The sequence below is a fragment of the Pinus tabuliformis genome, chromosome X (assembly GCF_031772625.1).
Source record: "Pinus tabuliformis cultivar Carrire ecotype Pingquan chromosome X, CPIR1, whole genome shotgun sequence".
Lineage (NCBI taxonomy): Eukaryota > Viridiplantae > Streptophyta > Pinopsida > Pinales > Pinaceae > Pinus > Pinus tabuliformis.
Genome location: NC_142308.1, coordinates 28131136 through 28145863, shown reverse-complemented (window position 1 = coordinate 28145863; position 14728 = coordinate 28131136). Strand labels below are relative to the sequence as shown.

Genomic DNA, 14728 nt, shown 5'->3' with positions numbered 1-14728 from the left:
CATTGGGCAGGATGTGCAACACTAGAGAGAACACAGTGCTCACTAAGAGGAAGTGTTAGCTTTCGTAGCATCGGATGTGTTCTAGCCACAAAATTTGGTGGAGAGACTAGAATGCATGAGATTTCCAAAACCCAAAAATCGTTTTTGGAAATTCCACCTAGAGATGACTTAATTAGATTATTAGTCTATTTTTTAATGTTTCCTAAGTCTAAACTTAGGAAAACTGGTTAATTAATAAGAAATAATTAAGTCAAGGTGAGAATTCTCTAGAAACTCACACAGATCGATCCGGAAATGATCTGAGCCATCGATTAAGATTTAATCTTGGTCGTTGGAGTCCCAACAAGAAGATATAAGAAGCGATCGATGTGGTGATGGAGAACACACCAGTGTAGATACTCAGTTGCCCATGCAGTTTGGTTTTCTCAGTAGCAGAGACTAAGTAGAGAAGATAGAGCCAGAGAGTGAGTGGCAGGTAGCAAAAAAGGTCAGCAACATTTCCATAGGAAGTATTCCAGTGCCAGGAGAGGCAGTGAGAGGGAGTGTGAAATTCCCAGAGGGTCTGCAAAAGCACTGCGCAGAGTTTCACACAGAAGGATCTTCGTGTGGTTGGGGAGGCAGTTCTGGGATAGAAATTAACTGTGGGGTGAGAGAAAATTCTCACAATAATTTTGCCAGTGTTTTTCTCAAATTAGAACGCCATTGGAGCATCTAAATTATTGTACTCAAATTTGTTGCTGAAGAATAATAATAAAACCCTTGTTCACTGCACTGGTTTTCCCACATTAGGTTTTTCTATGCACAATTTTCCAAAATCAACTGTGTTAAATTTTTGTGCGCTAGAATTTCTCAGTTTCCAGTATTTTATTTTCCGTAGTATTTTTATGGTGAAAATTGCAGTAGTGATTTATTCATTGTTTGTCGTAGCAAATAAACTGCATAATGAAATTTACAATTAGAAGAATAATTTCCAGTTACTGCAATAGATGAATTTTTCATACACGTGTGGGATAGGATTTCCAACATGACATCAACCTCCAAAAATAGGTATCTCCATCAAGCAAGTGACAAAGAGGGTCCAAGAGTGCTCATCACTCCAAGGGACATCTCCAACTAACATCTCCTCCACCAAGACATCATCATCAAGAAAGTTCATGTCACCCTTCTATGGCATGCTTGGGTGACGTGGCAAAAATAGGATCAAGTATCCGCATCAGCATTGGGTGTGTTTGCCATATCAAGTGATCTTTACCATCATCTAGACTCTGGAACAAGACAACATACATCAAACAAGTACACGGCCATCTTGGGTCCATCTGGGCACATCATCAATCAAGCCAACGCCTTGGCTTCTTGGGTGAGCATTTTAGCATCTAGAGGTGTTTTAAGGGGTATACAACCATGTGGATACTCCTCAAAGCCCAATGCTCCTCTCAGGAGGGCAATGTTTGGGTCATAGAGTCATATGTGCTCTCAAAGTTGGGCTTGACGTATTTTTCACTATGTTGGAAAGGTGTCAAGCCATACCTCAAGGGATCTTTGTTGCATGTGTGATGAACCACTTGAAACATACCCTCAATATCAAGTGAGATCAACATCATTAGGGACAAAAATCATTAAAGTATCATAGTGGACCATATTCAATGTTAGGGGCACAAAAATACTTCACACAAACCTTGCCTTCAAATGTCTTTCTAGCTCATCATTTGTAGGAAAGTTACCACACTCATGTTAAGGATGATTATGCAATTAGCCCTATTAGGTTCTTCCAACCCCCAAGGGGAAAGACATTTTACAAGTAAGTCTGCCAATCCATAAATACATGCAGTCATGGAATGGGAAAAGCTTCAAGGAGGATGGCCATGGCCATGGTATCAGCGAAAGGAGGTCCAACATCTTGAGTATAATGATGAGAAGAGGAAGCAATTGCCATGGCATGAGTTACCTCGGCCTGCTTTGTCCACCACTTTGGTGCACCTTTTACTTCAATGATTTCTCCATTTCTTGCATAGCTTAGGTGACCCAACTTGCTTTATGCCTTTTCAATAGCCCTTAAAGATGTAGTAGTTTATCGCTCATGATGGTCGGGGCATTCATAAATCCTTTATTTAGATAAAGCATGAAATGCTTAGGAACTAGGTGATGGCTAATGAAGGGTGTAGATCTCATCCTATACTTTTGCCCATATGCTTATGTCCCAACCATCTTTTGCATTTTTCATTTTTTTTCTTTTGTAGCTTCATATGCTTTTATCTTTCTTTGATCTGCATCAAACTGCTAGAGCAAATTTCTGGGCCCTAACTCAAATATGAGGATATAATGTGTTAGTGCCAATGACAATCAACCCAACGAATTGCGGTGAGTATAAGGAAAACATGGAAGGTGACAAGTATGGATTACCTTGGGCATGCTATATCAATTAGTGCCTCCTATTAGTGCCCCTCCTAACAATGGAAGAGAAGGGCTGCATGGGAGGTCACATTAAGACAAGGGACAAAGGATAAGGATAATCTCAAAAGTGAAGCATGGGAACAAGGGTACAATTGAAAGCGATAAATCATCCAGCTTGGCGTGTGATTCATATTAGTATGTCGCAAACATTAAATGAAAACACATGATTACATAAATGGTTAGTATACCTTCTGATAAATGACCCACCTTCCCTCGAGAAATATGTTAGATGGGAGAGAGCACTAACCAGAGCATTGGTGGAGAGCTTGAAAGTAAATCTGTCCGTGGATCATCATATGGCTGCTGATTCACTGACCATTGGGGAGAAAAAAATTCTCCTAGGGGTTGCCCAATATTGGTCGGTAACAGGACCAAACCATCATGGGCTGCATACTATATTTTATTTTCTATAGATGTTTAGTAGCTAGTTTAAATAAGACCTTTCTGATTCATCTTAGGCATTGACCTTAATAATTTTATTCTTTGCTTTTTTCCCTAATATCCAAAGCGTTGAGTTTTAGCATTCGTTTAATATAGACCTTTCTGATCCATCTTAGGCATTTCCCTTAATAATTCTATTATTTGATTTTTGCCTTAATATCCAAAGCATTAAGTTTTAGCATTATCTCATTCTTTGTTGAGTTTTTTTCTTGGTGATCCTTGGGAAGGATACAAAAATATAAAGCTCTAAAAGTTGTGAAGTTCAAGATATGGAAAACTGGCAAGAGCACCTTGGTCCTCCTAAATAAGAGGAACGCATTACATTTGAAAGCCTAAACTGGAAATACCAAGAGAATTCAAATTTTACCTGATACCTTCAGTATAGTCACTTCCAAGGAGCAAAGCCATGCGGACTAGGTTTTCCCTGGTCAAACCAAGCTCCTCCTCGACATCCTACAAACAACTGTTGGTCATAAACATGTATACACTTTGAGGTGTCTGATTTGATAAACTGGAGAGCATGCTGAACATGATAACAAAACATATATTCCCTATTCCAAACTTGTAAAAAGAACTGAGAAGGACCCAATAGGAAAGTATTGCACACCTTCATAAGGTAAGTTTCAACATACTTCCGCTCATCAAAAATATTCTTGTACACAGTACCAGCCCCAAATAAGAATGCATCGCAGTCATCAGTGACAACCCCATCAACTAAGTGGACAAGTTCCATAAATGCACATTGGGCTTCTGCTTCCATTGGAGCAATGATATATGGCAAGGCAAAGATTTGAAGGAGTTCCTGTTGTAAATGTGCATCCATAACAGAGACTCTGCATGTCAAAACTGATAAACTAGTAGTAACAGCTCTCAACAAACAAGGAAGTATCTTCTCATCTCTAATGGTAAAGCTGTTTTTAGTTGAACAAAATTAAACAGCATGTACTGTAGTTTATAAGTCTCAGCAATATCAAACACACAGCATCCAGAGTTAAATGGGTTTGCTGAAAAAGGAAATCACAATGAACTACAAATTGGAATATTGCATGTAATATGGCATAATCCATACTTGGTTACTATATGCAAGTAATACCTCCGAATTTCTGGGAAAAGAATTACTTTCGGTGTCACCCACTGTCTTCACAAAAATAGTCACATAGTGCTATACAAATTATGTATTATACCCCCACATAATTAACTTGAATGTTCACCCCAGTCTGAGAATATTAAGAAGCTTTTGAAATTTAATGACATGCCAGGTGCCTCCATGTGCAAGCACTGCACCAAAGAATGGTACAAGCCACCCTAGAATAAAACTTTCAAGATGCTTTTATCTTCTCATACGTAATCTATATTTTCATTTCCATAGTTTATGATCACTGCATCTCTTAAAGGCATAGATGGGGGCATTTTAAATTATTGACAACAAATGAAATCATACCATATCTAATATTTTCTCAAATGGCCAAGAACACAATGTTTTGTTTCATTGTCGGGATAAATCATCATGGGATATAGCTATGTCACCTCAGGCTCAAAAACAGTTTCAAGATTTGGAAATGGTACAGGTTTTAGAAACAGCACTTCAAAGTTCAAAGTCAGGAAAGGCATTTCAATGTATGGATTTATGCATAGTGTGCATCATGCATACACTGCACTGATGTATGGCCAGGAACTTAGACAAGAATTAACTTCTCTTTTTTTATAGTTTTATTGGATGTTTCCTTTTTTAAATTTCTAAACTCAAACGCACCACTCACCCAAATTTTACAGGAATAAAATTCCTATTGCCATTGATTCACTAGTAAGGTTATGCAGCCATAAGCTGTTCACCAGGGTTCCATTCTCATTGAGGTCTAACCCACCTATATGGCACACTGTTATACAAAGGGATGAGAGCTGATGCAAACCCCAAGTGATTTTGGAAAAACAGATAACCCTCAGAACCGGGGATATCTAAGCTGAAGGAAGTCCATAATAATCAGTACAGCCCCTTGGGGCATGTTTATAAGAATCACTTCCAAGAAAAATATGGAAACCACATTTCCATACTTGCATCCACAGAAAACATCTGGGAAATGCTTCCCATGCTTTTCATATATTAAACTCCTAGGAAACATTCCTGAGAAGTTTCCCAAGAGTTTGCATATGCCTCCTGTACTGTAAATGCTTCTTGAAAGAAAAAAAGAACCCAAGTTTTAGGAAGAAAGCTATATTCATTAACTATCTATGCAATGGTCAGATGTAATTTCTAATGATATTCTTACCAGTGATGTGAACATCGCGATTAAATTGCGATTTTTTTTATTTTGCCAAAACGATTTAATCGCTGATTTTTTCGGCGATTTTTTTTATTTTCAAAAAATCGTCAAAAATTTGTGATTTTTGTGATCCGATCATTAAAAATCGCAGGGCCGCAGAACAGCGAGTTTTAAAAGCGATTTTTGGTTTTTTTTTTTTGGCTCATTTTTTTTCAGACGAAGGGAAAGAGTGAGAGCTAAGGACGAGGAGAACACATCTACAAGGGGAAAAGAGAAGAAAACTTGAGGAATTTAGCATCCCAAGCAAAAAAAATCAAGTTTGGACGAAGTTTTTCAGCAAAGCGTGATTTTCAAGTACGGGCATCAAATTTGGCTTTTTTTTGTTTTTTTCTTGTTTTTCCTTGGGTTTCTATCACCCATTTATTTTCCATGATTTTTGTTTGAATTTGATTGTGTTTTTTTTTCATTTTTGTTGCATTTAGTGGAAAGGGTTCATTTTGGTCAAAAATGCAAAAACTTGATTGTTAGAATTATTTGTTTAATTTATTCTTGAGCCCTAGTTTTTTTCCACCATTTTTGTTTGGGTTTGAATGTGTATTTTTTGCTATTATTGTTGCATTGAGTTGAGGGTTTTTTTTTGTCAAAAATTCAAAATGTTGTATGTAAATTTAATTTTTATTTTTTTAACTTGCAATTCTTCGTGTGCCCTAAGGTCAAATTTCAAACTTCATCTTACATTAAAACTCAAGAATTTAACAAAGTTACAAACATGCCAAGGAAATTGGACCCTTTGTGGGAATTTGGTGAACCTGATGGAGGGTTTGACAGATCAAATTTGACTTGCAAGTTATGTGGGCATCATATGACAGGGGGGGTATACAGATTGAAGTATCACCTTGCACAAGTTCCTGGACATGAGGTAGGGCCTTGCACAAATACAAATCCAGAAATCATTCAAAGAGCCCTCAGATCATTGGAAGAAATAGAGAAAACCAAATTGTCCAAGTCAGCTCTGAAGAGTCAACTAGCAGGGAGTAGAGTGTCAAGATTGGGAGGTGAACATGAGAGTGGTACTGGTTCTACTTCACCATCAGCATCTACAACCAACCCTGTAGCTACCTCATCATTTTTTGTTCCTAGAACCACACCTGGTTCACAACCATCTATCTCTTCAGTTATTAAAAAAGGGAGAAAGAAGAAGTTGACAAGTTGTTGGGCAAGTTTCTTCTTTGGAGTGATATTCCTTTCAGCGTTGCAAGGAACAATTGTAATCTCCCTTCGTATAATTTTTTCCCAAGGTGAGGAGAAACCATTTTTGGCAATTTTGTTATTTTTAGCTTAATGCAATTTTGGTGGAAGAACTTAGGAGAAAGGGGGTTGATGTGCCTTTTAGTGGATTGTGGGTCCACTCACCCACCCAAAATACGCACCCCTTGGAGGCAGCTCGAGCTTCCTAATTGGGGGATCGAAATATTTGATGGGACCCACGTGGGGCCCAAGGGAGCAAGAATAAATATTAGGAAGTGAGCGGAATTTGCGGCCTTTTGATGGTTTGAGAATTTCATTGTTGCTTTGGCTATTTAGCTAAAGCTACGAGTGTTGTTCAACGCAGGAGCTTCCCAAGGAGTGAAGCTCATCTCTCTCTTCGGTGGACTTCGACTGCCACCCTAGGAGGGCTTTCTTTCCAATTGGAGACAAAGAGAAGATCACCCAGCAGTGGAGTACGTTGCCATGGCAAGCAAGGACGCAATTTGTGAGCAACTGGGGACGCAGTGGGAGAGACTACGTGTTTGGTGGAGCAGGGGAGTCAGGGAATTCAGTTGGGAAGGTTGTTGGAGGTGTTCACATCGAGTTTCCACGTAGGAGATGAGAGATTAGAGCAAGAAGACCAGTCAAATACCCAAGTTGAGCTATTGGTCAAAGGGTCTACGTCATCCTCACTTAGGACTACGCAGTCACTAATGAGGGTCACTTGGAAGGAGGCTTAACAGGAGGATTGGGGAGATGGGTTGTGGGGAAATTGTTGGGAGTTCGATTTGGGGAGGTTTCCTAACTTTTTGGCAGCAAGTTACAGCAGTTCCAATTACAGGCAGTGAGTTACAGTATTGGAGGAGGGCCAATCCCCAAGGGGTTGAATTTGGAGGGTCAAAACCAGAGCAAACCCTTTTTGGGTTTTTCTGGGTTTTTGACAAGGATCACAGCCCTAAATTTACAGAATTTTCTGGGCAGTTTTGAGGGGCCAAGTCAGCCAGCAGTGTAGAAAAACTAGGCCAATCCCCAAGGGGTCGAATTTGGCACGTCAAAACCAGGGAAAACCCTTTTTGGGTTTTGCTGGGTTTTTCTGGGTTTTTGCAGATTCCAAAAGTTGCAGAAATTTTTGGGTTGTTTTGAGGGGTAAATCAGAACTTGAAGTCAGCCAGCAATGCAGTTTTGAGGGGACAGCGCAGTTTTCTGGGAGCAGCAAATTCACAGCAGCTGGGCACTTTGTATTGATCACCTGAGGCTTGTAGCTTGCCTTGTGCAAGCCCAGGTGCACCTCATCCAACTTTTATTGTACTCCAGTTTATTTATTAATGAAAAATAAGTCGATTTGGGTGTTGATGATTTCTGTTCATATGTTCCTTACTGAAATAAAATTTTATTGTGAATATTATTACTTGCCTTTGTTATCGCTGCAAATCTTCCATTAGGAATATTACAACAATCCATTTTTCCAGCCCGCAATTGATGTTATTGCTATTGTTGGCCCATGATACAAAGTCTCTTCTTATGATGACTTTAGACAGCACATTCTTCAAAATGAAAAGGTTGACTGCACTAAGAGATTGGAGGATTTTAGGGCATCGTGGGCACACACAAGATGCACTGTGATGTCAGATGGTTGGACCGATCAAAAGGGTAGAAGCCTTATTAACTTCTTGGCTAAGTCACCTGACACGGGGATTCAGGATTCGGATACGGACACATTGACCCCCCGGAACAAGACACATTCGAATACATTATATATTATTTTATTAAATATATATATATATATATGTCTATGTGTGTGTGTATGTAAAAATATATATATATATTAAAAATTAGATATTTCTTACACAAATTCTCATTCATGATATAAATTCATTGATTCAAACATAGATCTTCATCTAGATGTAAGTTTTACCAAGTAACATTATGCATTCAAAATTACAAATACAATTGTGACATAAATGATAAATGAAATTATAAATTTATAATACATATTCAATTCATCAATGATCCAATAGGAGAAAGACAAGATAATAAGATAAATATATTGTAGTTTTCTCATTAAGTCATCAAAATCAAAATGTGTTACTGTTTACATAGGTAGTGCAATGCCAATGGCAAATAGAAATAGCAAATACAAAACAACTATAACTACAAGCCTCAAGGCAGTAGGTAGCTCATGACTCATGAGTCATCAATCCTCACAGTCATCAATCCTCACAGTCATCATCAAAATCAGCATCACTCTCCTCATCATCATGGTCACCACTGCTCTCCTCTGTTGCATCCTCATCCTCTGTATCCAAAGTCATCTCTACATCCGCTGGTGTGGAGGATGACCCCTCTATAGTATCACCATCATCAAATCTGACAGGCTCTAGCACTTACATGTTGCTTGAATCTCCTTGAAAATGCTCCCACACCCTTTTCTCCTTGCTCCCATACACCCACAACAAACCCACAACAAACTAAACAAGTGAATGTGCAAATAGAATGGAGAAATACGCCTTTATAATGCCGTGTGCGTTCTTGATTTCCAGACTTGTGTCTGAAAATCGGGACACGTTCCAGATTTGAAGTGTCCTAATCGGACACAACATGTCCCGATTTTCGGACACGAATCTGTCTGAATTGTGTTCGATTCGCCATTCAGATCACGTAGGGCCTGGGGGATGAATCCGGTTTCATAGCTTCTTGGTTAATTGTCCCAAGGGGGCAACATTTATGAAATATGTTGATGCATCTGCACATATCAAAGATGCACGATTATTATGTGATTTGTTGGATGTGTTCATTAAGGAGATGGGTCCACAACATGTTGTCCAAGTCATAACGGACAATGTTGCAAATTAAGTTGTTGCTGGCAAGATGCTTATGGAGAGACATCCTACCTTATTTTGGACACCTTGTGTACATTGATTTGATGTTGGAGGACATAGGAAAAATTCCTTTTGTCAAGGATATTGTTGAGTCATCAAAAAGCATTACAAAATTTATATATAATCATGATTCATGCATCTGTGCTTCATTTGACGAAAACATTCACCAACAACAAGGAGTTGGTGCACCCCTCCATTACGCGATTTGCCACCAGTTTCATATCTCTTTAATCCCTCTTGAATTCTATGTGGGGTGTGAAGAGAATGTTTCTTTTAAAGGAGTGGCGTGCTTTGGCATTTAGCCGCAAACCAGAGGGAGAGGCCATACGTAGGTTAGTTTCATGCCAGGAAAGCTTCTAGGCGGGAGAGCAGGAGGTGTGTAGCATTATTGAACTGTTGGTAAAGGTTTTTTGATTAGTTGATGGAGACAAGCCCACAATGAGGTACTTGTATGAGGCCATGGATAGAGCCAAAGAATCTATTCGGACCTACTATGATGATAAGGGGATGAGGGGTTTGAGAAACAACAACTCCTATGGGAAGTGATTGATGAGCGATGGAATAATACACTCCATCGTCCCATTCATGCTGCATGGATCTACTTGAACACCGCATTTTCTTACTCCTGTAATTTCTTATTTGATGCTGAAGACATGGATGGATTCCTCACTTATGTTCAAAGGATGGTGTCATCTCTAGCAGAATGTGCAGAAATCTCCAAAGAAATGGAGATATACATGATGGCAGGTGGCACATTTAGCTTTGACATGGTTGTTGTAGATAGGAAGACTAAAATGCTAGATAAGCTTTAGTTTGTTTCAAATTTCATTGTCTCTTCAAGTTCATACTTTGCTTCAACTTTCAAATTTTATTTGTTTTCTTATGTTTATCTTATTTGTTATAGATGCATGGTGGAGAAGCTATGGTGGCAGAGTACCCAATCTCCGAAAGCTTGCCATCTGAGTGCTTAGCCAAACATGTAGCTCCTCAAGATGTGAGCGCCACTGGAGTGTATTTAAATAAAAACATCAAGAAGCACAACAGGTTAAAATATTCCAAATTTCCAATTAATTTTTTGAGTTCATTAAATAATATTTTTTATAATTATTATTTTATTATTTATAATTTATTAACTTATGACCCTTGTACAGCTTGGAGTCCCAGCAACTTAATGACATGGTCTACGTCTACAATCTTCGATTGTGGGTGAGGCAACTTGAGAGGACACCTAATGTGGAGGCCATCTCATTGGATGGGATTGACACCACTACTGCATGGAGGGTTGAGGCCGAGAAGCCTATCATGGAGTCCACCCCTAATTGGTTAGAAGTAATGGAGGGGGTAGAGGAGGAGGAGGTGACACCACCTACCCCTGTCACCAGCAAAGGATGTGGTCTACCTCCTATACCTCCTAGTTCTTCAGCGTCTAGAGCACAACAGAGTCCACTGCCAGCTCCACCGCCATCTACATCTAGTGGGAAAGTTGTTGCATTTTCTCATAAGAGGGGCAGAGGTAATCAGTAGTATTAGTTATTTGCTTCATTTCATTGTATATGACATTGTGACTCATGATATGAGATACATTATTATATTTTTTGTTGATATTTTGAGGCTGAGTCGGGACTCAAGACTTGGTATTCACCGATTCAGGACATGATTCATTGTTATGTGTGATGTAGCACTAAAAATGATATTACACATCTTACATATTAGTTCTTTTATCATATTTATGTGTCAATGCATTTATTTTATATTGTGGATGCTTTAGATATTAAAAATTTTGAAAAAAAAATAATATTTTTGTATTTGCCGATTTTTCCTAATTTTTTCTGATTTCGGACCCTCGCCAATTTAATCCTGATCATGATGTTCGCAACACTGATTCTTACAGCTCAATGGCAGCTCATCTACCACTAATGTTTACCTAAAATGGGCAATTGTTTAACAACGTTTACACTACACTTCATTGTAACTAGCACACATTAGAAAAGAAGACAGAAACAACAACTCAAATCATGGCAATCACAAAAACCTCAGTTTTAGCATCTTAGGCCTACAACTAAAATAATGACATTCTTAAACGCCCAACAATAGTAACTAGACCACCCGATTAATTAAAGACAACACACGATCATGATTGCAAATATTAGTATGAAATTCTCTATTTTGCCTTCTTAAGAATTCATTATTCAACTTACTACAGGCTGCAAGTGTAAAAATCCGAGGGATCTCAAATTTTGACAAAGAAAGGAAACACAAAGCTAGACCCTTCAAATGGATGAGGATAACGATCCATGCCTTTTTGAAAATAATGATCCATATCTGGTAGCTCTGATGGAGCTGATCACAATATCCAAAGTAAAATACAAACTTAAATTCAAACAAAACAGTACCCAAGCCCAACAAAATCACAGGAAAAAAATATGGAAGTAGCTAAAACAGAAGAAAGCACTGCCATAACCAATGTTATTATAATCTATGTTAAGTTGAGTCATGAAGATGAAAAGGCAAAATGACTACGAAAATCTAGACAGAATTCCGAACCTAAACATGTTGGAGTAATACAACACTCAAATATATGTTACATGTCAAATTGAATGTAAGTGATATGACCGACAGATAATCTTATTACTACTTATGTGGATAGTTAGTTATGGGGAGTCTGGTAGCGTGTAGTATCTCTTAGGGAAAATTTTCCCGTAGTGTTGAAAAGAGAACATGACAGATTTCTATTTTAACTAGTATCAGTGTTCCTTCAATTTTTGCAAATAAATGAACCATATTGAATACAATAAACAGTGTAGACGGCATTTAATTCACCAACAACTTATTTACATGAAACCAATCCAACAGTACATTCTGGGTTTTAAACCCACAGTCCTTCCAAATTTCACACTACAGTTTAGATACACAGCAATTGCCAAATTATCAGAAAACCCTATTAACCTATTACTCTTAGGCTGACCTTGCAACCAGCCTCAGTAATTGCTGCCTCTGTTCAACTAACTAGACTTTATCGCCACAGTCCATAACACAGAGGTGTTCTGGTGCTACAAAGTACAAACACACCTCAGAATTGTCCTACTGCCACAGACCCACACAGAGGTGATGCCGCTGCTCTCGAATCAACCCTATGCTGCCTTAAACAGCCCTTGCTTTCCCAACCAGACCACAGGAAGGGTTGCTGTCACAAACTCAGGCAGATTGTTGACCCAGGTATGTTCTCACGTCCTTTGATCTGTCTCAAGATGTGCCGCTGCCAGTGAGGAACCTCCCAGGAAAGCCCTTAGCCCAGTAGGGCTTAAACAACCCTCACTGTCACAGAATAGACACCTTCAAGTGGGTCACTGCCTCAATATGGTTTCGCTGCCCTAGATAATGCTTCGCTGCTACAGAAAAGCTTCTCCAAGGTGGCCACTGCCTCAGGTAGGGCCCTAGGAAAACTCCGCTGCCAAGATTTTCTCACTCGAATCAATTTGCTGCCACAGAAGACTCCTTTAAGGGTGCTGCATGCCTCAGGGAGGGTTTTCAGAGCTGTTTGCTACCTAGGTTTGACCCTCGTTGTCCTTGGAAATGCCTTGGACAGGCTTCGATGTCATATTTGCGCTTTCTTGCTTAAATAAACCATGCCACAGAATTTCTCCATTGATCGCCACAAACAAATGAATGATGCCTCAGAAAAATATGCCAAACAGAATGAGGAGAAAGGATTGGCTAGGGTGGAATCTTTCACCACCGAAACCAATCAGGGATAAGGGGTCTTAAAACCCTCCAAGAGCCTCAGCTCACAAATCAGAAATATCAACAAACCATGATGTGAAAAATCATTCTCCTCTCTCCTTTTTACAGATTCTCTTTTGGGTCTTCCCTCCTAATTTTAATTAGAGGGGCTAACAAGTTTCCCTCCATTTTGCCCTAAATTTGGTTTTTTCACAAGTTTTCCTACAATCACCCCAATTTACCCAATGTTACCCCAATAACCTCGAATAATGGGTTCTCCCCTATGTTGCCAGGAAACGTGGGTGCGGGGACGGGGACGGGGACGGGGACGGCATTTTTGGAAACAGGGTGCGTGGGTTCGTCGGGTAATATAATAATATTAAATTTTAATAATTATATTTTATAAATTATAAATTTATAATTAATAATATATATTAAATTTGAATTTGTATATTTTTTCAACTTTAAACAAGAAAACTTTAATGATAATCATTTAAACATGTTTAGTCTCTCCCATATAAAAACACAATTTTTTCATAGGAGATTCTTCTCAACCTGATAGTGGTCTAGACTTTTCTTGATGTCTAATCATCCACCTGCCCCATGCATGGTGTGCTCTGTGGTAAAGCAATCCCAAAAAGTTAAAACAGTGGCAGCCTTACCCTTCCACAAAACACGCTTATTCTTTTAGGCATATTTTCCTAGTTTTAATCTTAACATGATGTTATGAGAATGCTATGAGAAATTGGCAGATTTTGATACTTAATTTAGCCATTTTCCAAAATAGCCCTTCGCCATTTAACAGCATCAGCTGATTACAGCTTATGGCTGCTCTCAATCCTACTTTCTATTTGACTGAAAATGTCTGAACCTGTATGTGTGAATATACAGTTTATAATTTGATGGTTATTAACTTATTTGGCTCGGGAATGAATGTTTCATAAATTCATTCCAAATTGATTTACAAGAATCTGCAGGCTCAAATTACAGAGTAAGAGGTCTCTTTTCTAGTTCTGGTTTCGATGCCATATAATATTAAAGGCATTGAAGATCCACAAATACAGGAGATCCATAATTTACATTGAGACTCTAACAAACCTTGGGCATAAGTTTTGAAATTGTTTTTATAAATTTATAGCATAAGATTAATGGAGAGACTGATCATAAGAGTCTCTTGCGGTAGGAAGGGACTCATGAATGTCCAAATAGCTACCTTTTTTTTCCAACTATGGTCATCACCTTATTAAATATTTCCACAAAGCTACAGCCAATATGATATGATATTCTGCTTGTGGGATTGTACACCCATAATGTTCCTTTTATAATATTGAGATATCATAATCATATATGATTTCAGAATACTGTGTCGCTCATAAGTTTTGAAAAACTTATCACTGTTGATAAATTTTTACAATGATTCATTACCCTTGAGCAGCACGTCATGCCCACAGAGCAATGCTAAGGCATGTGAACAAAGACAGTCTTTGGAAACTGTAATCTTTGGAAATGATGGCAGAAAATTTCCTTGAGAAACATTCAGAAGACCTTACAACCATCTCTGAAGGACAATCCAGACCAATGACCATCAATGACTCCAAAAATGATATCATTCGTTTATGGCATATATTCTATATTCTATGGCATATCATTCGTTTATGGCATATCATTTTTTAAATTTCAATAAAAAAAAATTATTTGAAAATTAAATTTTTAATATAGTTTTTTATG

General features: G+C 38.4%; 1 protein-coding gene across 1 annotated transcript in view; it reads right to left on the bottom strand.

The window, feature by feature from the left end:
• LOC149138158 (DNA repair protein UVH3-like) overlaps positions 1-14728 on the bottom strand; it is a 107535-nt gene that overhangs the window by 44389 nt on the left and 48418 nt on the right. Inside the window, exons 2-3 of the mRNA XM_089450157.1 lie at positions 3500-3694; positions 3260-3345 (exon numbers count right to left, since the gene is read on the bottom strand). Coding sequence (XP_089306283.1) covers positions 3260-3345; positions 3500-3694 — 281 coding nt within the window. The remainder of the gene's footprint in view (positions 1-3259; positions 3346-3499; positions 3695-14728) is intronic.